Below are 23,352 nucleotides of genomic sequence, written 5' to 3'. Positions count from 1 at the left end.
TTCAGCAAGCTACAGACATCAGATGTTGTAATCAAGCAAACTGGCTGATACCAGAACTTAGAATTACAGTTCAAGTGGGTTTGGCTGATTCATGGTTCAAACAGAATTGGTTGTTTTCTATCAACAGAGTATGACTGGCCCGTGCCGACAACTCCTATCCACACAGACCCACTACTTACTAAATGGAGACTATGCTTTTTAAACACTCTGGTTGTTTAACCTGAATAAGCTTAGGAAAGAAACAGCCCAGGCTACATTTGTCTCCACCAGTCACAAGGATTATGTGCCTTTGAAGAGCCCACCTGATAGAAAGCATGAGTACTTACTAATATCGTCTTCATGATAAATGACAGAGTGAAACGGCAGGATCCGGTCTTTAATATATCTCTCTGCTGGCTCAATATAAAATGTGCCACCACGAGTCTGGATGAAACCTTCAAATCTTCCATCAATGACAGACCCATGACTAAAGCTTCCTTCTTCACCTATTGATGAAAGCAACAAATTCTTGAAAATTTAATTTACACATTCTCTCTCCCACTTTTTAAAAAAAATCCATTAATACATGCATGTTCATTTGTGTGTATGTGTGTATACACATATTTTTATAACTATCCTAAGTACAAATATGCTGGGAAATTAATTTTCACATAAAATATATCAAGTTAATTGAGATATGAACAGCAACCAGTATTTAGTTATGTCTTACTGACAATCATATGCCTAGCACCTAGCACAATGTCTGACATGCACATAGCAGTTATTCAATATTTATCACATTAACGTTTTTTTAAAAAGCAAAGAGATCCTCTAATAAGTTAGGTATTTCCAGAACAAAGATACTTATAGTACCTTTTGAAACTTTTCCTAACTTACCACAAGTGAAAATCTTCTTCCTAACTTGACATTGTACATTTTTTTTGCATTCTTGCCACCTATAAATTTTATAAATACATTTTTAAATAGAAAAAGACCAAATAGATCAGAAGTAATTTAAACTAACTCATTTCTACAATCCTGTTTGAGATGCTGGACAAATAAGCTAGATGTAGTGTCTCAAGCCTATAACAACAGAGCTTAGGAATCTGCAAATTCAGAGTGAGAATGAACTTCATACTGAGAATTAAGCCAGTTCTTTAAATCTTTTAAAAAATTGAGTCTTTAAAAAAAGGCACTGGACAGATTTGTAATACTATTCCATTATTCTCTAAGAAGAGAAATAACATCAAAACAAGGAGTACTTTTCATTCTATTTAAATATAGGCACAAAAATCTAAGTCACCAAAATTAAGTGACATGGAGGCAAGGAGTTTTGCTTTGTTTCATGTCAGTTGCTCTGATGGTGCTGAACCCATGATTTCTCTCATGCTAGACAAGAATTCTGTCTCTGGGAGCAGTGTGAAGAAGCAGCGAGGATGACCCCCAGACAGACCAAGCCCGCGCGCCGCTGTATACTCGTGTTCAGCACCTGCTGCCACCATGCCCAAAAGAAAGGCTGAAGGGGATGCTAAAGGAGACAAAGCCGAGGTGAAGGACGAGCCACAGAGAAGATCTGCAAGGTTGTCTGCTAAACCTGCTCCTCCAAAGCCTGAGCCCAAGCCTAAAGAGGCCCCAGCAAAGAAGGAAGAGAAGGTACCCAAGGGGAAGAAGGGGAAAGCTGATGCCGGGAAGGATGCGAATAATCCTGCAGAAAATGGAGATGCCAAAACAGACCAGGCACAAAAAGCTGAATGTGCTGGAGATGCCAAGTGATGTGTGTGCAGTTTTGATAACTGTGTACTTCTGGTGACTGTACAGTTTGAAATACTATTTTTTATCAAGTTTTATAAAAACGCAGAATTTGTTTTACTTTTTTTTTAACTATATTGTTAGCACACAGAATACTTCATTGTGGGAGGGGGGAGGATCATGTGTCACTAACATTTTAAAATATCACCGAAGCTGGATTGAAGACAGAAAAACCTCTTTCCTTGATAATTTTGAAAGGCTCCTGATCCTGCATAGGTGGATACCAAGGCACAAAATGCCTTGTGGTCTGGGAAAACTCTAAATTCATTTTTATAACCTTTCCCCTGTGTACCATGAACATAGACATAATTCTCTTAAAACCAGAGACCTATTGAAACCTGACCCCCAACATTGGTTTTCTAGTCTATTGGACAATGTGGATTTTGCAGTGACTTCAAGTGTTCTCAGAAGAGAAATGGTTCCTTTTATAAAAGATTGTGGATCTTCAGATTGATAATTCTGCCATGTTCATTTCCCGAAAGTCAGGGTCGGCTTGTGAAAAGTTGTTAAACAACATCCTTAATGTGAAATGTCAGCCCTCACTCTAAGCTACTTTCCCCTTTTCGAGGCATTGAATGAAGATTTCATTGGGTTTTACAGTGGCTTTCTGATTTTAGTAGTCTATACAAGAAGGGAATTTGGAAGTTCTTGTATATTGTTGAGTGTCTGCCCATGTCCTGCCTGAATACCATGATTGTTTATGAAAAGTATCTTTAATAAAGCTGGTTACAGTTTAAAAAAAAAAGAATTCTGTCTCTGAGCATCTACAGCATCACCAGTCATTTTGGTTTCATTTAAAGACAGCATCTTGGCTATACTGCTCAGACTGGCCTCAAACTCTCCCTAACTCAACTTCCCAAGTGGCCAAAACTATATGCACATGCCTTTAAATGGGGTGATATTCAAAGTTAAATTTAACAAAGGCGGGCATGAGACTGGGATAGGAGTGCCTGAAACCAGCCTTAACACTATTAACAAGGCCTTTGTCAACAACAACAAAACCCCACATTTTACTTCTTTAAAATGTATCTCTCACTAAAAACAAATTTACATGGGCTCAATCCTAAACATTACAAAGAGGGGAAAGAGAGAAAAGGGAGGGAGAGGAGGGGAGAAGAAACCAGATAAGTGGAAAGAGAGGGAGGGTAGAGAAGAGAAAAGAGAAAGAAAGGGGAAGAGAAAGAGAGACAGGGGAGGGGAGGGGAAGGGAGGGGAGGGGATGGGGGAGGGAAGTGAGTAGTAGAGAATAGAGAGAGGAAATGAAAGAAGAAAAGGAGAGAAAAGAGAAAGACAGGGCTGAACTAACCTCACAGGATTTTCTGTAATTTTAGGAGGAGGAAGGGCCAAACTGTCTTGCCCTGATGCATGCTAAGCACATACACCTCCCCATGTAAAATACCCAAACCCATTCTCTCACAATTTCTAAGTTACAGATTAACACTGGTTTATCTTTAATAAATCACGAATTGAAAATAAAAGCTGTACTTTTTTGAGACTTAGCTATGTAGACTTAGCTGGCCCTGAACTCATGTTCCTCCTGCCTATGCCTCCAGAGTACCAGAATTACAGGTATATGCTATCAAATCTAATCCCTAAGACATATTTTAAATGATATCACTTTCTCTACAGGCTCATTTATCATTTATTTTTTATGACTGTTACAAGAAAGGCACAGTTTTCCCGAGTAAAACAGGTAATGAATAAAGTAAGAGAGTACTATAAACTGCCAGAAAAATACTTTCCTTGGTTACAATTAGAAGACTGCAAAAAAACCTACCAAAATTTAGTAACAAGTTAGTTTACAGGTAAGTATAAAAATGCATCATTTATCTTGTATAATAAAAAAGTAAGTTTCTCTTAAGTGTTTAATTTTTCAAAATGTTATGACTTCCAGAAAAAAAAATCTCATTTACAAAAGAAAATTTTGACCACTTTTGAGTTAATAGTTGAGGTCTGTCTTTAGTAATTATTAATGTAGAATTATAACAGCCTAGAAGACTGAATTATCTGTGCCAGATCATGACAAATACAGGTGGATGCTCACAGCCAACCATTGGACTGAGAACAGGTCCTCAATGGAGGAGTTAGAGAAAGAACTGAAGAAGCTGAAGGGTTTGCAACCCCATAAGAACAACACCAACCAACCAGAGCTCCCAGGGACCAAACCACTATCTAAAGAGTACGAAGGTACGAACCCATGGCTCCAGCTGCATATGTAGCAGAGGATGGTCTTGTTGGGCATCAGTAGGAAGAGAAGCCCTTGGTCCTGCCAAAGCTCTATGCCCCAGTATAGGGGAATGTCAGGGTTGGGAGGCAGGAGAGGGTGGGAGGCACTCTCATAGAAGCAGGGGGAGGGTGGATGGGATAGGGGGTTTATGGAGGGGAAACCAAGAAACATTTGAAATGTAAGTAAAATATATCTAATTAAAAAAAAAAAAGACCGAATTGTTAGTTTCTTTATGACTTCCCTGTCTGTCCCATTTTGCTGTACCATGTACTTCCTGTTGGGTTAAATATGTGCCTATGCCTCCCAGCACATTTTAAACTCCTAAGAGACATTTGTTACAAGTATCAAATAACAAAAAACAAAAACAAAAAAAAAAAAAAAAATAGCATGGACTTTAAGGGACAAAGGGCCTGGGAAATTTTTCTTAGGTGATTTGTTATATTGTTTTGGGCTAAGATAATCTCTACTGTCAGTTTCCTTTTAAACTTTTCTATTTATATAGCCCAGAAATTCCCACTTATTTCTGCCTTGGAAAAGTAGAAGTTATAAAAATCATTGAAAGTTTTCTGAGAAATCTGATTAAATGTGGTGGTACATGCCTGTATTCTTATCACTTAAGAAACACAGGTACAAAGTTTGCTAGTTACAGGTCAGCCTAGACTACATAGCAAGATACTGTCTCAAAAAAAAAAAAAAAAACCAATAGGAGGCTAAAACGACAGTAACTCCTAAACTTGGAAGTACCAAGAGTCAGAGTATTATAGAATTTAGAAGTGGTATACTGTGTTAACTCACTATTAAGCATCATGTAAAGTGGGCCCACAGATGACTTCATTTTCAAAGACCATTGCCTAAGATGACCTGATCTATCTCCTCAGGTTTTGTTTTAAAACAAAACAAAAAAAAAAAAAAGATTTAATTAATTAATTAGTTAGCTAATTAATTAAAAAATTTTAAACTCCACAAAATTCTCTACATGCCTTGGACATGGGAATTATCAGGCTCAAAGCTGGGCAAGACAGGTGACTCTAAGTAGAGCTCTCATATCTTCCAGGCTTTGTAACTCTGTTGCATGCAGTGGTCCAATCTACAAAAGGCTGGGCAGGATGAATGTACAGCAACAGTCATGACCATCTTGGTTTTCTTTTGCTCTTGTTTTAACAAAGTTGGAAATTCATTGACAATTTTTTTTGAGCAACTGACATTAGGGATAAAAGTATTTAGGGAAAGAATAGTATAAACCCAAGTACAGATATGGGTTTCTAAAGAGACAGTCAGCCACTTGGGTTCAAAGGCCAAACCCTTCTCCCCTTTCTCACAGATGCATGACTCCTGTTCACAATGCACCCCAGGGTACAAGTCAAAGTTGAACCAGGTACCACAGAGACAGTGGAATGTTTTCTCATCCTTTATGGATCTCTAGGGAAAAGATTAGTATGCTTGGTTCTTAAAGATCTTAGAGTCATCTAGAATTCTTGACAGTGTGGACAGTCAAATGGCAAGACATTGTTTCTATACCACTTTCTTTCCTCTCCTCAGTACTTACATAACCTTTTCTGAAATATCTGCCTGTATTTATCATTTATACTCCCTTGTGTAAAATAAAAAAAGAATCAAAGAAAATGTCAGATAAAAGTACAACTTACCATAAATATGTCCAGTGTAAATATGAGAGGTATCATAATCAAGTACTTTATTTGATGTTTCTACTTTAAATTCATCACTAAAAAGGGAAGTGTCCCTCTTCATTCGTAGGTTGAATTGTCTGCAAAATGGGACAGAAAAAGAAATTTAAAGGATCCAAATCCTAAATGACTTCTTTTACTATTAAAAAAAAAAGTACACAAGACAAGAACTATGACACACAATTCACTTATTTGGGACTATAGCGAGTTCTAGGCCAGGTGAAACTATAAAATGAAACTAAAGTAAATTATAAATTCTGCCCGTCTTTAGAGATCATTATATAAAGTCAGCACAAGACTTAGCCTGCAGGAAATGTGGATAAACAGCAACTTAACTGTCATTACTAAACTCTTAAAAGTATATCATACTTCCATAATTGCTACAGAAGTCTGAGAACAATTGAATTTCTACTCCATGATCTTTATAACAAATCTAACAAAGAAGTGTTGTAACGGTTTATCTTCGCAAGCATGTTTTGAATAGCAGAACAGGAAGGAACCTTGTTCAAAACCCATTACAAACTTGCACTAGTCACTATACTCATCTGTGACATAAATAAGTCTGTACAACATCTGCTTAGGAAAACTGATAAAAAAGAATCCGTGGCAATAGTTTCTGGTACAGGAATTCTTCTTCTAGAGTTCTTAGGCATGCTTCCACATAATGAAATGATCTCCAGTACAACAGACTTTAATAAATGGAGAAAGAGGGAAAGTATCTGATTATCATGCTTAAAAGGTATAAGTTTTTTCCCTACATCAATAAAAATAACTTATATGGATGTGAGAGGAAAGAAACACTTATGTTGTCAACTGCTGGTGCAAATACAAACTGGTACAGCCACTATGGAAACCAGTGTGGTGGTTCCTTAGGAAGCTGGGAATCAATCTACCTCAAAATCTAGCTATGCCACTCTTGAGCACATACCCAAAGGACTCTACATCCTACTACAGAGATAACTGCTCATCCATGTCCACTGCTGCTCTATCCATAATAACGAGAAAGCAGAAGTCATCTAGATATCCATCAACTGATGAATGAATAATGAAAATGTAGCACTTTTCCCAAGTGGCATTCCCACACCCCAGTGGCAAGGCAGATTGTAGGATTACAATGATGATATAGATAACTCTCTGAATCAGAGTCATAGTCTCCTTTTCTTAACATTTACTTACTTATTCTATATAAGTACACTGTAGCTATCTTCATACACACCAAAAGAGGAATCAGATCTCATTACAGATAACCATCTGAGCCACCATGTGGTTGCTGGGATTTGAACTCAGGACCTCTGGAAGAGAAGTCAGTGCTCTTAACTTCTGAGCCATCTCTCCAACCTTTGTCAGAAGTCCAAAAAGGATACTAGATCCTCTAGAATTGAAATTACAGATGTTTGTAAGCTGCTGCATTGGTGCTGGGACTCAAACATCGGTCCTCTGCGCACAAGCACACAGACAGACACACACACACACACACACACACACACACACACACACACAAAGTGCTCTTATCCTCTGAGCCAACTTTCTAGTCCATATTATATTCTTTAAAATAGTAAGGATTATGAATAAACATATACATATATTTCTGCATTTTTGTACAGAAAACATAGTGTCCAAATGTATGCCAAATGACCTGAAGGATATAAAAGAAATTAAAAGTAAGGGTCAACTTGGAGTGGAAAATGACTAGCTAGGGACAGGAAATGGAAGGAAATTGTCCCTTTTACTCTTCTGCACCATCTAGATTTGAAATATATGAATTTATTCTTTATTCAAAAAACTAAATATAAATTAACATCTTAATTCCTAGGACTATAGTTCAATGATAAAACACTACCTGGCATACACCACAAGGCCCTCTATTTTAGCTCAGTGCCATAAAAAGGGATGAAACAAAACAAAGACATCCTTAAGCTACAACACAATGGGGCTGCAGCAATGACTTAATGGTTAAGAACACCCTAGCACCTCACAACCATCTGTGACTCCAGTCCCAAGGGATCCTCCTCTTCTGGTCACTGAAGGCACTTCATGAACAAGGTATACAGATAAAACACTCCCACACACAAAATAATCTAAGAACAGGAATAAGAAGAGAAGGAAGTGCTGGTGGGGGGGAGAAATAACATGAAATAGCATAAGACATGGTGGCTATGTAACACATTTCAGGCTTGGGTTATACAGATAAATGCCGCAACATCTGTGTCCCAGCCTCCGAGCTGTAAAAATCATGAACTAGATAAGAGGACGAGCCTAGTCAAGCACTGGTTAGCTCAACAGTGGCAGAGCACTAACATGAGTCCAATCTCCAGCAGCAAACCAGCCTGGGAGGGCAGACCAGACTGCAAGTGATAACACCTAAGTGTGGTGGCACATACCTTTAATCCCAGCACTTGGGAAGCACATTTGGAGGATCTGTGATATTAAGTCCAGCCTGATCTACACATAAAGGTCTAGGCAAGCCTGTGCTACACAGTAAGAACATATCAGTAAAAGAAGAGAGAATGGTAATGGGAAGAACAAATTAAAGCAAAGGGGAAGGGGAAGAAAAGAGCAAAGGAAACAAAAAACAAACATGAAGAAAGAGAAAGAGAGGGACAAAGGTGATGAAATTAGAAGATAATTTTACTACATATGTATTATGACCATGTTCAAGAATTAGAACAGTGGCTCTCAACCTTCTGGTTGAAACCCTTTAATACAGTTTCTCATGTTGTGGTGACCCCCCAACCATAAGGTTGCTACTTCACAACTATAATTTTGCTGTTATGAATTATAATGTAAATGTCTGACATGTAGGATATCTGATATGCGACCCCCAAGGGGTCCCAAACCACAGGTTAAGAACCATTGAATTAGAGGGAATTCATATTAGCATTACTAGGAGAACACAAACAACAACAATAAAAAAAAATGGCAATACCGAAAAGATCGAGTGGTCTGAATGAGAACTGTGCCTCCCACCACTAGTCTCTCTGATTTGGGAAGGAGAGAATCTCTCGGTTATGGAGCCTCATCACTGAGGGGCAGGTCCAGTTCTGGCCACCTCTCTGGTTCCTAGTCTGCAGAAGTGTAAGCAAGCACCTGATACTCCTGCCATCACTTGTCATGAGCTACTCCTGCTGCTGTGTCTTCCTGTCATGATTTCATGGTGTGCCCTCAAACCATGAGCCCAAAGAAATCCTCCCTCCCTTAAACTGTTTATCAGGTATTTAGTCAGAAATCAGAAAAGCACCTTAATAAAAATAATATTTCATGACCAACTTTGCTTATTCAGGAATAAGGTAGGTTTACATTTAAAAAAAAATCAATGTAACTCACTGTATTCAAAGGGGAGAAAAAAACACAATCATCATTATTTGCAGAAAAAGCAACTAAAATTTTCAGCACTTGCTCAAGATAAAAACTGATAGGAAACAAGATTCAGAAATTCCTTAACCTAATGATGTGAGGGGAAAGATTGCCAATATATTTTAGTATTAAAGACTAATCATTCTTCCCCTAAGGTAGAAATAAAAAGATATTTGCACTTGCCAATTCTATTCAACACTAAATGAAGGTAGTGTTAGACAATAACTCAGCATATAAACAAGAAAATAAGCATACCTTTATTTGTAGATGAAATAAAATCATCTACTGGACATTAGTATCAGAGAACCTAACATAGTCACAAAACACAGGGCTAACATATCAAGACCAAAACAAACCCCACCAACCAGTTTTTATATCTAGAAACAAACACATGAAAGAGGAAATTTAAGAAACAATTTCAATTTGTGTGGGGGAGCGTATCTGTCTGGTTTTTTAAATGGGGGTTTTGTTTTGTTAGACAGGGTCTCACTATATAGCCCTAGCTAGCTTTGAAATCAAAAGATCCACCTGCCTCTGCCTCCCAAGTGCTGGGAAATTCAAGATGTGTGCCACCATTCTCAGCTACAGTAGTGTTTTTTAAAATGTTAAACTCTTTATTTGATACTATACAAAAACCACAGAAAGTGCCTTTCAATGGTAAAAGACAGCATCCTTAACATAGGGAATTCTAATTAAATCAGCACTGTCCAAAATAGATAGTTGTCCTCCTGACATTTAACCACTGTCCTTAACAGGCCAGCAAATACAAACTGAAACACAGGTAAGTCTTCTTGTTTCTGAGATGGTGACAGAATTTTCCAAGTGTTTAAACACATTCATATGCCCGGTTTTATAAATCTAATTATAAAACCATTTAATAGGCTTGGGGTGACTTTCTGGAAAGTCGAACATTACTAATTAAGTTCATTCTTGAGGAAGAGAGAGCACTATAAGCAACAGAGATTGTTATGTTTTAAAAGATCATATGCACTTTACCTCAAGTCAGTTTTGCCTAAATCAGGACTGTACAGCAAAAACACTTAGTCATTCATGATCTGAACTGCGGTGTATGCATTAAATTATGGTATACTTTAAAACACAAGAGACATTTATTTTGTAATAAATAAGGCAGTAGAATTATTTGTTAGTAACCTTTTTAAGATAAGCTATCAGGTCTACCCTTTCTCCCTTCTTCTTAATCCTGGGGAAGATCATTTTTGTTCAGGGATATACTTTTTGGAATTCTCCAAATACTCCCCCAGAGAATCCTCTCCCCAGGTGATGACTGTTCTTGTGGCATCTGTATAAGAGAATCCAGCAGCCTGACCTGTCTTCCGCCCAAACAGACTGTGAAGATTTGGTCCAGTCTTATGCTTGCCTCCCTTTTCACAGTGTGGCACATTTCTAAACAAAAAACTTCTTGTATTTCTCAACTTACGAATTTTTAATTCACCCCTAAATCAACACCATAAATGCTACAACCCTAAGATGGACATTTTGCTCTCTGTACAATAGCATTTTTAAAGTGCTTAGGAGTAAATTCAACAAAAGATGTATCATATTGCTACACTGAAATTTAGAAAAAAAATTTAAAGAAACTAAAGAAGACTTAAATAAATGGAGCTATCAGTTTCAGGATATAAAGACCCCATAGTGGTGTTGGGCTGGGTGCACAAGTGTGGAAGAATGTGTGCTTAGCATGAAGTGGGCTTAGGACATAAGGTCTTGAGTATCAAGACTTAGCACTCCTTCCAAAAAGCTATCAACTTTCCAAATTATCTAAAGATATATCAGTCTTCATCAAAATAGCAAGTTTTGCTGTAGAAACTGACAAGGCAACTTTAACACGATGGAAATGCAAAAGACCTAGACCAGCAAAGCAACTCTGAAAAGAAAACAGAAGGCCATAACCTCCTCAAACAGAACCACCAACTGGGACCAAGTATTCAGATACATAAACCTATGGAAAATATTTCTCATTTAAACCACAAAGCATTCAAGAGACATGTCTGCCATTTCCAAATGTTCATTTTCTCTGTCTTCTTAGAAAAATGCTTAAGATAGTCACTCAATCTATATTTTCTTTCCATTACTACTGTGGGAGTGAATATGAACAACACACATGATATCCACATGTAAAGGTTTTAACAAAAATATTGTTTAACATGCTAATTTAAAAACAAAAATAAAAGGGTAAGTTGTCAATATGAACATCAAATATTATAAGTTGATTATAGTTTGCTTTCACTAGTATATTTTTATTACATTTCATATCATTTACTTGTGTGCATATGTGTAAGCACACACTATAGAGGTTGGGAGACATTTTTGAGATTCTGTTCTCTCCTTAAACCATGTGAGTCCCAGAGACTGAACTCAAGCCATTAGGCTTGGCAGCAAGTACATTTACTGAGCCATTTACTAGAGTATATTTTTTTAAATAGAAAAGTTGGGGTTTTTTCAACCTTTTAGAAGCTCAATATGTATCACATTCACATACATAAAAAATAAGCAGAATAGTTTTGCAGAAGTTTAAGATGGAACCAGCTCTGTACACCCCAGGCATCATCCACAAGAGTTTTAGGACTCTACAAACTGAAAACAAAGGCAAAAAATACCTCAAATTAAGCAGAAAACATAAGTTTAATAATTTCAGAAGTCAGAGAAGAGTAACATGAGTATCGCGAGTATCGCACTAACAGAAACAATCTGAGTCTGAACCAGTCATCTTTATTTAGCCAGCCAATGACCTTCTCACCTTATCAAGTTATAGTTCCCCTACTTACGATGTAAAAGGGATCACAATTGGCAAAATTTAATCCTTCTTGTAAAAACCAAAATCAAAGGACTGAATAAAAAGCATAGCCAATAATGGGAAATTCGAAAAGAATGTGTAAATAACAGAAACCTAAAAGAAGCAGATCAAAGAAGTAAAGCTATAGTAAAAGTATAGTCTTTCTCAGGATGTCATCTAATGTCAGTCCGGACAAAATGACCAATGTTAGCAATCAGGCATTCCCATTGGTGCAATATGTGCAGCGCAGAAAAAGTTCCAGCCACCCCACATCTCTTTCTCTCCCATTCCCTCTTTGCCTGTCTCCCTTATTCTTTCTCTCCTTCATTCTGTGTCTCGTTCATTCTGTGTTGTCTCTCTCTCATGTCCCCACTCCTAGACAACCTTTTGCTCTCCCTCCTCTCCCACATTAGATCTGATGCAATGGCATAGTTTCTTAGCACACCTTGGCACAGCCTTCCAAAGGTACCCTATCTTCACCATATTTATCCTATCAACAATGAAGGCCTTCAAAGATAAAGAAAATCAAAAGAGTTACTCAGACTGACAGGTAAGAGTAAGCTCTTTGAGAAACTGGAGAAACAAACAAACAAAAACAGCTGGGAGTCAAGTACATATATAGAACCCCTTTACCAGGGCCAAACAAAATATATTTTTACTTCATTCAGTAAGAAATTATCCAAATCAAGAGTAACTGGATTCCTGCAATCACCACAGAATTAATAGAGATAGTTCCTTCTAGACTGGCCCATTAGGCTTGCACAATCTGTTGAGTCTGATCCCCAGAATCCATTTAAAAAGAAAAGGCTGGGCCCAGCAATAGGAAACAGAGACAGGAGAATTCCTTGGGCTCCTTGGTCAAGAAGCTTATCCTACTTGGCAAGTTGTAGACCAGTGAATAACATGCCTCAAAAAAAATATAGGCTGCACCTGAGGAACAACATCCAAGGTTGTCTTCTTACTTCCATATTCATGTTCACAAACATGAATACACAAATGTGTACATCTACACACACACACACACACACACACACACACACACACACACACACACACACACGAAGTAGAGCCCTCATAAGAGTGAATTAAGAAGATTACACTTGTTCAAGGGCAACCTGAACTACAAGGTGAGTACCAGAGCAGTTTATGCTACATAGTGAGATACAGGCTAGACTGAGTTACATAGTAAAGCTTAAATAAAATAGCACTTAGGAGCAGAGGCAAGAGGACTGCTGTTAGTACAAGGCCAGACCTTGCTTCTTTAAAAAAAAAAAAAAAAAAAAAAAAAGGCTGTTGAGATGATTCAACAGTTAAGGGTTCATGAAACACAAATCTTATTAAGGCCTGAACTTCAAAACTCATGTAAAGGTGAATAGAAAGAACCAACTCCATTAGAATGGTCCTCCTACCTTCATATGCATGTGCAAAAACACACACACACACAATATAAATAAATGCTTTTGAAGGGATGCATTTTCTGCTACCCAACTCATGATATGGTGGAAACAAAGCCCAAGACACATCCAAACCAATCTACAGAGATATTACATCACTGAATGCAGAACTGCAGTACCAAGACTTCAATGAGAATAAACTTGCATTTTACAAACCACATCAACTAAATTCCTCGGATTATAATATGTTGGTATTATAGAAGCCTAAAATGCATGGTAGTCAAACCACGAACATGACAGTTAAGGCAGGACTGTATGATAGTTATAGCAGGATGCGACATGTCACTGGCTAGTATTTAAGAGGAATAGAGAAAAAGTTTCTGGTATATGATACACCTTTTCATGAAGACAAGGATTGAGAAGCACAAATCATCTAAAATTATTACAAAAATGTCTTAGATGACATACATCTGCTCTTTCTGCATATTGTAGATATTTCCATATTCCTTCCTTCCTTCTTCCCCCTCTCTCCTTCCATCCCTTCTTTACCCTCAATATGACCATATATAAAAACCTAAGGAAGACTCAGGCTCTGTACCTTAAGTTCACAAGGGAAGACATATACCTGCAGATCAAAAAATAAAACAATCAAAAAAAGTTGTAATTGACATAAATACAGCACTAACTAAGCAATCCCATTTATCCAAATGAAACTACTTCAGAAATCCAGAAAATGTATTATTCTAAGCAAATCATCTTTGATGTATTTTAACTTAGTACCTAATTGATAAAGTCTTTTAAAATACCCTTTCAACAGCTGTAGTATTGTCTCAAGTAACACCTTTCACCAACTTCCAACTCTATCAAGAGCAATACCTTTTTGTAGAATTCTTAATTTTGGACTTAGAAGCCAGGCAGGGTAGCTCACACCTGTAATTCTTGCACTCTGGAGGCTAAGGAAAGGAGGACTGCCACAAGTTGAAGGCCAGCATGGTCTATATCATCAGTTCTAGGCTATCCTGAGATGCAGAGTAAGACACTGTCTCAAAAGCACAAAGACCTGGGTTGGGTACATACCTCAGTTGGTAGAGTGTTTGCCTAGTATACACAAAGACCTTGATTCAAGCCCCAACACTGCATAAAACAGGTATGGTAGTATACTCCTGTAATCCCAACAATGGGGAGATGGAGGCAGAAAGCTCAGAAGTTTATGGTCATCTTTGGCTATGTGGCAAGCTCAACCAAGACCAGCCTAAAGTATATAAGGCCCTGCCTCAAAGGAGAAAGAAAAACAAAACAAAACCTTTAGGCTTGGGGGGAAAAAAACTGCATGCATACACACTCACACACATATTTTATTTGGTTTGGTTTTGGAGAACAGAGTCTCTCTACACAGCCCTGTCCTAGAACTCACTTCATAAACCATGATGGCCTCAAACTCAGAAACCTACCTACCTCTGCCTCCTGAGCACTGGGATTAAAGGAGTGCATCATCTGCCTATGCCTGGCCTGAAAAACAAAACCTTAATATTAAGCAAAGTTGAAAGTCTGTTCATACGCTTAGTTATAAGAAGGACTTTAATATTGAAGACATAGGGGCTGGAATACTTCTAAAATTTCAAATCCTAATTGTCTAATCATAATGCAGTAATTGCAAATAATGCAATAATGCAATCCAATAACTGTCTAATCATAATGCAGGTTTTCAAATAAGATAAATAAGCTTTTGAATATGCTTGTCCCATGGGAAGTGACACTATTTTGAGGTGTGGCCTTACTGAAGGAGGTGTGAACTTGTTAGAGGAAGTGTGTCACTTTTCTAGAGGCAGAACTCTGAGGTCTCATATATAATGCTCAAGCTCTACCAAGAGCCTCCTCCTTGCTGCCTGTAGAAGATAGTCTCCTCCTGGCTGTAGGATCAAGATGTAGAACTCTCCTGTTCCAGCACCATGTCTACATGGAAGCTGCCATGCTTCCCACCATGATAATAATGGACTGAACCTCTGAAACTATAAGCCAGCCCCAATTAAATGTTGTTCTTTATAAAAGTTGTCTTGGTCATGATGTGTCTTAACAACAATGAAAACCCTAACTAAGACAGTACAAGTATAACGGTTATGTATGCAAGCTAACTGTGCTATAGTCAACAAGTTCTATAATTGGTTAAGTAAATTTACCTGAGAGACTGGGTCCTTGCTTGCAATTAAGATGAATAAACTTACTGATATCTTTAAAAGGCTGAAAAAAATAGTTAAGTATTCTAGCCACAATGCATATGACAGTCAATGTTTAGAGATGTGGCTACAGTTAATGGTAAGCCAAAGTCTTCATTATAGTGTACTCACTATCAAATACAAATATACAAAAAAACATTTATAAAAATTAAACTTGCTTTCGGCCCCAGCAGCCATCTTCCAGTTAACTCGCCAACATGACGAACACAAAAGGAAAGAGGAGAGGCACTCGCTATATGTTCTCTTTTAGGAAACATGGAGTTGTTCTTTTGGCTACATATATGTGAATCTACAAGAAGGGTGATATTGTAGACATCAAGGGAATGGGCACTGTTCAAAAAGGAATGCCCCATAAGTGTTACCATGGAAAAACTGGAAGAGTCTACAATGTCACCCAGCATGCTGTGGGCATCATTGTAAACAAGCAAGTTAAGGGCAAGATTCTGGCTAAGAGGATCAATGTGCGGATTGAGCACATCAAGCACTCAAAGAGCAGAGACAGCTTCCTGAAGCGGGTGAAGGAGAACGATCAGAAGAAAAAGGAAGCCAAGGAGAAGGGCACCTGGGGTCAGCGGAAGCACCAGCCTGCGCCACCCAGAGAAGCCCACTTTGTGAGGACTAATGGAAAAGAGCCTGAGCTGCTGGAGCCCATTCCCTATGAATTCATGGCCTAATATACAAAGAGAAATAAAGGACCCGGACTACAAAAAAAAAAAAATTTAAACTTAAGTTACTCTTTATTCCCACATTGATAATCTGTACACAGATGCATATCCTATTGAAATACTTAACTAGTATTTCAATTTATTTTTAAGACAGAATCTTGTTGTGTAGAATACATTATTCTAGAGCATGAGATCCTCCTTCCTGAATCTCTCAAGGACAGGGAATAGATAGTCATGTACCATCACACCTAGTTTCAGCATTTCTTACAAGTCATAGAAAATATATAAGAAATCTATAATTGCTTACATAACTTCATTACCTTGTATTTCCTACTTCAAAGAAAGGGAGTGGTTATGCCATCAAACCATCACCTCAACAACAGACGCCTTCCTACTGTAAGTTTCCAAGGTACCGTATCTCTAAAATACTACAGCAAGTGTGACTTCTTCACAATGACTTCTGCATACTTGATCATGCCTATTAGCTTTATGCTTATGTTCCTATCATCCAGGGCTTAAAAGAGGTCACCTTTAACCAACAATCAAATTATTTTGTGGATGACTGAATACCTGCATAGTTACTCATTCTTGCTCACATAAAAGATTTGGTTTGTCAAATATAAAATATGTAATTTACCTAATAAAAAAATTTACCTATACAACAAATGTGGAATCCAAAACAAAGGCAGCTACTGAAATCTCATCCTCTGCTAGTGAAGAATACAATAGTACATGTACTGGGAAATACAGTAGTAAGTTTATTTTGAGAGGTTACTAAAGTTAGAAAAGCTAATGATATCATTATTTTATGGTACTAATAAAGAATAGGTAATAACTAAAACTAAGAGTCATAAAATTTTATTTAGTGTAGTAAAATGCTAGCTCTAAATTTTTTAATGTAAAGAAACATCTTCAAATTAATCTTTTGATTACTCTATTAACGTCTTTCCAAAAACAACTAGATCAGATATGAAATATACTGAACAAGACTAAATAACAAGGCGCTTGCCTGTGAAGAAGAAAACAACACATCTACAAAAAAGAAGCAGGACAAGAGAGACAGCTCAGTGTTTAAGAGCAATGGCTGCTCTAGAGAACCCAGATCATTCCCAGCACCACACAGCAGTTCAAATACCTGTAACTCCAGTTCCAGAGAATTAGACACCCAATTCTGCATTTCTGGCTTCCATAGGTACCAGGCACATATATGGTACACAAACATACATGGCAGACCAAACACCCATATACATAAACTAATCTTTAAAAAGAAAAATAGGCAAGAAATGCAAAGAAAGAAGGAGAGCACAAAACAAATGTCAATGAAACAGTGAGAATTTAAGAGTTCAAAAGAATGTGGAAGGGTGTCTAAGGAAGAAGCTGAACTGTACATTTAAAGATCAGAATGTGAGATAAATGTTACAAAGAATAAACTGTATGTGTACCCTAGATACTCAGAAGACCATTCTGGATAAAAAAAAAAAAAAAAGCAAAACAAAACACTTGAAGCTAGCTTAGACTAATAGGTTATGACTAATTTACAGAAAAAATTCAAAGGCGAATTTTAAAAATCTAGCTAAAACTTGTGAATGGAAGGGTTTAAAATGTGTAAAATAACATAAAAAGAGAAACATTTAGGTGCTCAGTGGTAGTGTTTGTCAGCAACTGCAAGGCTCCTATAGCCAGCATCACAAAAAAAGGTTACAGTGGCATAATACTAATGATAACAGGTTTGTAGGCTAGAAATCGACTAGGAAGTAGGTAGTACAGGTATTAATCAAGGTTACACCATTACAGTAAGTTCAAAAGGTAATTATAGCAAGTAATATGGAATGCCTTACCAAGAGCACAAAGGGGGGATACAGGTTTAGTCATCTAGGTCTAGATAAAATTCTGTGTAAGTTATTTAACCTCCCTGAGCCTGTTTCCTCAGCTTACAGACATAGTTACCTTTATTTAAGTGTGTGTTGGTTATTTTTAAGTGTCAACTTGCCACAACTAAGAACAACACCTCAGAGAAGAGCCTCAATTAAGCAAATGGCTAAATGAGTTGTCTTCTTACCACTGCATGTATACCACGTCATACACACGGCCACAGATACTTAACAATAATGATATCTTTTAAGAAAATTCAAGTAAAACACCAAGAGTAGAACCGTTATTTAATAAGTCATTTTTCCCTTTCTCTCTTAGCACTCCTTTCTGTACCCCTTCACAATTCTGTTTCTGAATTGAACAGGACAGCAGATAATCTGTCTACTGGTTGTTATTACAGAACTAATATAATTGAGTTAATAAAAGATTAAGTGACTTATTCAATAGAAAACAATCAGCTACTTTGTCTGTTGGTACCAAAAAAGATGCATTAAATACAAAGCATCCAAAAAATGGAAAGCCAAGCACAAGATCATTTTTAAAAGACATATCATTCTATTATCAAATCTGACTCAGCAAAAGAAACACGAAGTCTTGAGGGCTGGCTTATACTTAGAAAACATGTTGCTGATATGGCTATCTGGTATGAGTTAGCTGAAACATAGCTGACACCCAACATCTGAAGGGCTGTGGGTTGGCACGAAATGGGTATAACTAGATTAAAAACAGAAGCGATGTCATCTGTTATATAACTATTCCTAGCAAAGTGCCACTTTTTTGTGATATATGGCCTTAAGATCAAAGGTGAATGCCTTCTCCTTTAACAACTTGTGTGTGTCTGCCACTGTCCCTACCTCTGAATGAACTATGTGCCAGGTAAGTGTGTACATGCATATGTGTGTCCCATGTGTCAATTTGTGCCTGAGTACTTGCCAGCATCTCCCTACCTAAACACCTGTATGCTAGTGATTAAAGCATGTCTTATCTGCCTATGGCTTCTCACAATTTTTGCAACCTCCTATCCTCCTGTGACCATCCTTTACAAACACCCAAGCTTAGACTTCACATTCACAATTCAAAAACATTTACATGTGACTTAAATACATAAAAGGGCAATCCATTTTTAAAGATGACATTTTTAATGTATATACCAAATTCCAGTATGAAAGAATTTGGTATATTCATTGAGGATGAATCTTCAAACAGGAAACTTTCCATTAGGGAAAAAAGTTTCTTCCATTAGCAGACTGCATCAAAAGGCTTCAGATACTGAGAGCAATGAGTTTACTCACCTTCCATGAGCATGGAAATCTAGAAGTAAAAACTGGTCCTCGTGTGAGACTGCTCGTTTGGCACGCTGGTGTTTTTGGTGTAATGAATCCACATTGTAAGATAATCCTTCATAATGTCTAATATATTTATTTAAAGGATTTCCATACTGACCTATAAAAATAAGCACACAGGTAACAGTCTGAATTAATACCAACTTGAAGGCTCTTTCTAGTTCTAACTTATTAGTCCTAACTCACCCATTATTTTCAGTATCTATGAATAAGTATATACCAACTGTCTCATTAATCCTGACTACCATGGTGACTCTCCCAGGAACATAACTGTCACACACTTTTGAACTTATTATAAGAGTGACATTAGCTGGATGTGGTAGTAAATGTGTTTAATTCTAGTACTTGAGGAGCAAAAGCAAGAGGATCTCTGTGAGTCAGCCCGGTCTACACGGTGAGTTCCAGGATATCAAGAACTATAAAGAGAAATCCTGTCTCAAAAAAAAAAAAAAAAAAAAAAACTAAAACCAAACAAACAAACAAAAACTTATCATAAGGGTGATAAACAAAAACTTTTGCATTTGCTGTAGGCTTGTATTAAATACTTTATCAGGGTGAACAAATTTACATTAATCACATTTTTACTGATAGAAATTATCATCATAGAAGTCAATTTTGTCATCTAGTCCACTCAGTAACTATTAATATTATCAGAGTAAAAGATGAATAAAATACTGGTGTGTCTTCAATTTTCTAGATAAATTTAAAGAAATAAGTTATCATTTCCCCCTTCAAGTTTGGTCACAATTAATCAATAAAATCATCTTACTGTTCTGTAGAAACATATTAACTAAATTTCATTTTATAAATAGACTAAAAGGCTCGGCATGGTTGTACACACCTTTAATCCCAGCACTCAGGAGGAAGAGACTGATGAATCTCTACAAGCTAGAAGACAACCTGGTCTATAAAACAAGTACCAGGACAGCCAAAGCTGCATAGTGAGACCCTGCCTCAAACAACAACAAATAGGAAGAAAAAAAAAAGCTAGTCCCTGGGTGAACTTTATAGGTCTTCAGTACTATAGATGTTTTCTCAGTACTGCCTCAGAGATAACTCACAAATTCTTTATATTCCATTTCTATTTTCAATCTCCCTTATTATCTCTAATTTATTCTTTGATCCATATGCCATTTTAAATACTAATTATAATTAGTTTCTAAACTCTAATATTTTCAACTATATTTTGGTTATTTAAGTTATTGTTTTTATGGTGCTGGGGACCAGCCCCGAGGCTCTTATGTGCTAGGCAAGCACTCTACCACTGAGTACATCTGAAAACCTATTTCTTTTATTGCCTTCTAACTTAATTCTTAAATAGCCAAAGAATATGGGTTGTATAGTATCCTTTCAAATAACCTTAAATTCTTTTCATAACCCAGAATAAAAATCTCTCCTGAGAATACTACATGTGCACTTAAATATCACCTTGCATAATCACATTAAAGCAAAACCACAAAAGAAACAAAATAAGAAGGGGGAGAAAAATCAACCCAAGATGAAAACAAACATATGAAAATAATTCACAACAAACTAGAATCAGCCTTTAAGGACATTAAGGAACTCTTGCTACTTTTCTTTAGTACAGCACTGTGATTACATAACAGAAGGTCTTGAATTTTCAAAGACAGGGTTTTTTTTTTAAGTATTTTAGGAGTTAATTGGTACGATATCCATAACTTACACTAAAACGATTCCAGAAAAAAAGAAAAAGATGCAAATTGTTAAGTCAATTTCTAGTGCTGGCTAGGATGAAATGAAGACAAACAGAATTCAACAATCACCCTAACAATGAGACACCTGACAAAGCAACAAATGAGGTGAGCTCTTTTCCAATGCCCACAACTTTCAAGAAGCAACCTAAACAGTGAGGACAAACATTTCAGATCTGTGGGACACAGTTGCCAGAAGGAAGAGAGTTATAATACCTGAAGTGTTTGATGAGTAATTATCTGAATGTAAAAGAATAAATTATCCCACCCCCAAAAAATAAGAAGCAACAAAAAAGAGAAGAATAATTCTTCAACTTTTTTCATTTTTGTTTTGAGACAGGGTCTCTCTATGTATCCTTGTCTGCCCTGCAACTCACTATGTAGGCTAGGTTAACCCTGAACTAACAGAGATCTAACTACCTGTGTCTGCCTCCTGATTGCTGGGGTCAAAGGCATGTACTACAAGGACAGCCAGAACACATCTAATACAGGACTGGTAAGCAATCGTATTCATGTCACCAAGAAAGTAAGTCCTAAAGTGTATAAAGCACAGGGGAGAACCCTCAGATAAGTAACTCCTCAGTAATGGGGTACAAGTAGCCATGTTAACAACTCTTAAATAAACATCGTCTTCCAAATTTAAGTAACAAATTAGATTTAACTGTAGCTTAAATTCGAGAAAAGTCTGAATATGTTTAAAGATACAATGAAACACCTCCAAATATTAAAATAGGAATTTCTTTGTCCAACAATTACATGTAATGCATATATGTGTTTATACATAGTCTCCTATAACTAGAACAAAAATTAGTCCTTAGTAATAGAATACTAGAGATGATAAAGTTTGCAGATAAGGTTGTAAAAGCAGTTATTAGAAATTAGCCACACTTAAGCCCAGTGGTAAAATGACTGCCATTAGCCCTAGCACTTGAGATGCAGAGGCAATTTCCAGGTCAGCCTGGTCTTCAAAGTGAATTCTGGGGTGGCCAAGACTACACTGAGAAACTCTGTCTCATAAAACCAAAAACAAAGAAGTGTGTGTACACACACACACACACACACACACACACGTTTACGTGTAAGTGTATATATACGTGTGTGTGTATTCTAAGTCAACATTAAGTAAAAAAGAATACATGTAAAAGAAACCAAATAAAGTCAAATCATAAACTAATGATTGAAAAACTAAAGGTCAAAATGTTAAAATGAACTGGGGCAGGGAAGAACAACAAAAAGCCACACAGAGATAGACAGGTAAGAATGATGGTTCAACTCTGTATAAATCACAAGGTAGGCACCTATGTTAAAGTTCTGTCAAACTTTCAGCCCAAAATCCTATAACCAGTTAAATGAAGGGTCTTGGAAGTCAGAACTAAGACATGTTTAGATATCAAAACTTCTAACCTATTAATACTAGACCTATACTACTAAAAATATTAAAAGAAAAATTTCAGGAAGAAAAAGTAAAACGGGGCTATTAAGAATTACTGCTCTTGGAGACGACTTAAGTTCCCAGCACCCACATGGCAGGTAAGTCTGAAACTCCAGCTCCAGGGGACCCAATACACTCTCTTCTGGCCTCCAAAACATGCACATGATACATAGATATAAAAGCAGAAAAATTACTAATACTTTTTTAAAGTACAGAAAAAAACCACAAATAGCAGACAACTCAAAAACAAATATTCCAACTTATTCTCTCAAAATCATCTCAAAATATCACCATTCTAATTACTTCTAATAAACTATTAGCTCATCTTTCAAAAATCTGTTGTTCCTAAATACCTCCATTTTGAACAAGACAAAGTGAGAAATGGGCAAAAATAAAAGATCAAGTATCAATCAATTCTGGGTATGAAAGAACATTCTTGGGACCTAGAAATACAAATCTGTGGATGTTTTAATCCTACACAAATACTTTTCCATGCACAGATTTTCCTAGCACAAGAAACCTCACTGTCTAAATTGTTTCAAGGGCTAGAGCATAGGTACACACTGGGAAAATGTAAACGGGGTAGATTCTGGAGTACCCCACAGCATCTACTGGCACCTCCAAATAACTCAGTGTGGTGAGTAACCTTGAATGTTGCCTGGACTGAATTGAGAGACATCCAGACTGTTAGGACAGAACCTGTACAGTGTCTGTGGAAATTTCCAGATACTGTTAGATCATCAGGGCTCTGACCTAACCAATACTCTCAGCCACCAACAGATTTAAAATGTTGAGGATACTACTGGATGGAGCTATAGAAGTGGGCCCTATTTTTTAAAGAAGTTAGTCATT

The 23,352-nt window shown here is 36.9% G+C and overlaps 2 protein-coding genes and 1 pseudogene across 3 annotated transcripts in view; 2 read left to right on the top strand and 1 right to left on the bottom strand.

Annotated features, from left to right (window-relative positions):
• Positions 1–23,352, bottom strand: part of ADAM10 (ADAM metallopeptidase domain 10) — a 103,435-nt gene that overhangs the window by 60,876 nt on the left and 19,207 nt on the right. Inside the window, exons 2-4 of the mRNA XM_080934212.1 lie at positions 19,306–19,456; positions 5,662–5,780; positions 327–485 (exon numbers count right to left, since the gene is read on the bottom strand). Coding sequence (XP_080790338.1) covers positions 327–485; positions 5,662–5,780; positions 19,306–19,456 — 429 coding nt within the window. The remainder of the gene's footprint in view (positions 1–326; positions 486–5,661; positions 5,781–19,305; positions 19,457–23,352) is intronic.
• On the top strand, positions 1,480–1,752 carry LOC308434540 (non-histone chromosomal protein HMG-17-like; the record flags this gene model as incomplete). The annotated part of the gene is made up of 1 exon (XM_080934853.1): positions 1,480–1,752. The coding sequence occupies one exon, from the start codon at positions 1,480–1,482 to the stop codon at positions 1,750–1,752; it is 273 nt and encodes a 90-aa protein (XP_080790979.1).
• LOC308434455 (large ribosomal subunit protein eL21-like) lies at positions 15,674–16,150 on the top strand (annotated as a pseudogene). The gene has a single exon. The product of its transcript is annotated as a large ribosomal subunit protein eL21-like (transcript).

This window comes from Micromys minutus (genome assembly GCF_963924665.1).
Source record: "Micromys minutus genome assembly, chromosome: 21".
Classification (NCBI taxonomy): Eukaryota; Metazoa; Chordata; class Mammalia; order Rodentia; family Muridae; genus Micromys; species Micromys minutus.
The sequence above is the reverse complement of the archived record's forward strand: the minus strand, read 5'-3'. Positions and strand labels throughout refer to the sequence as shown.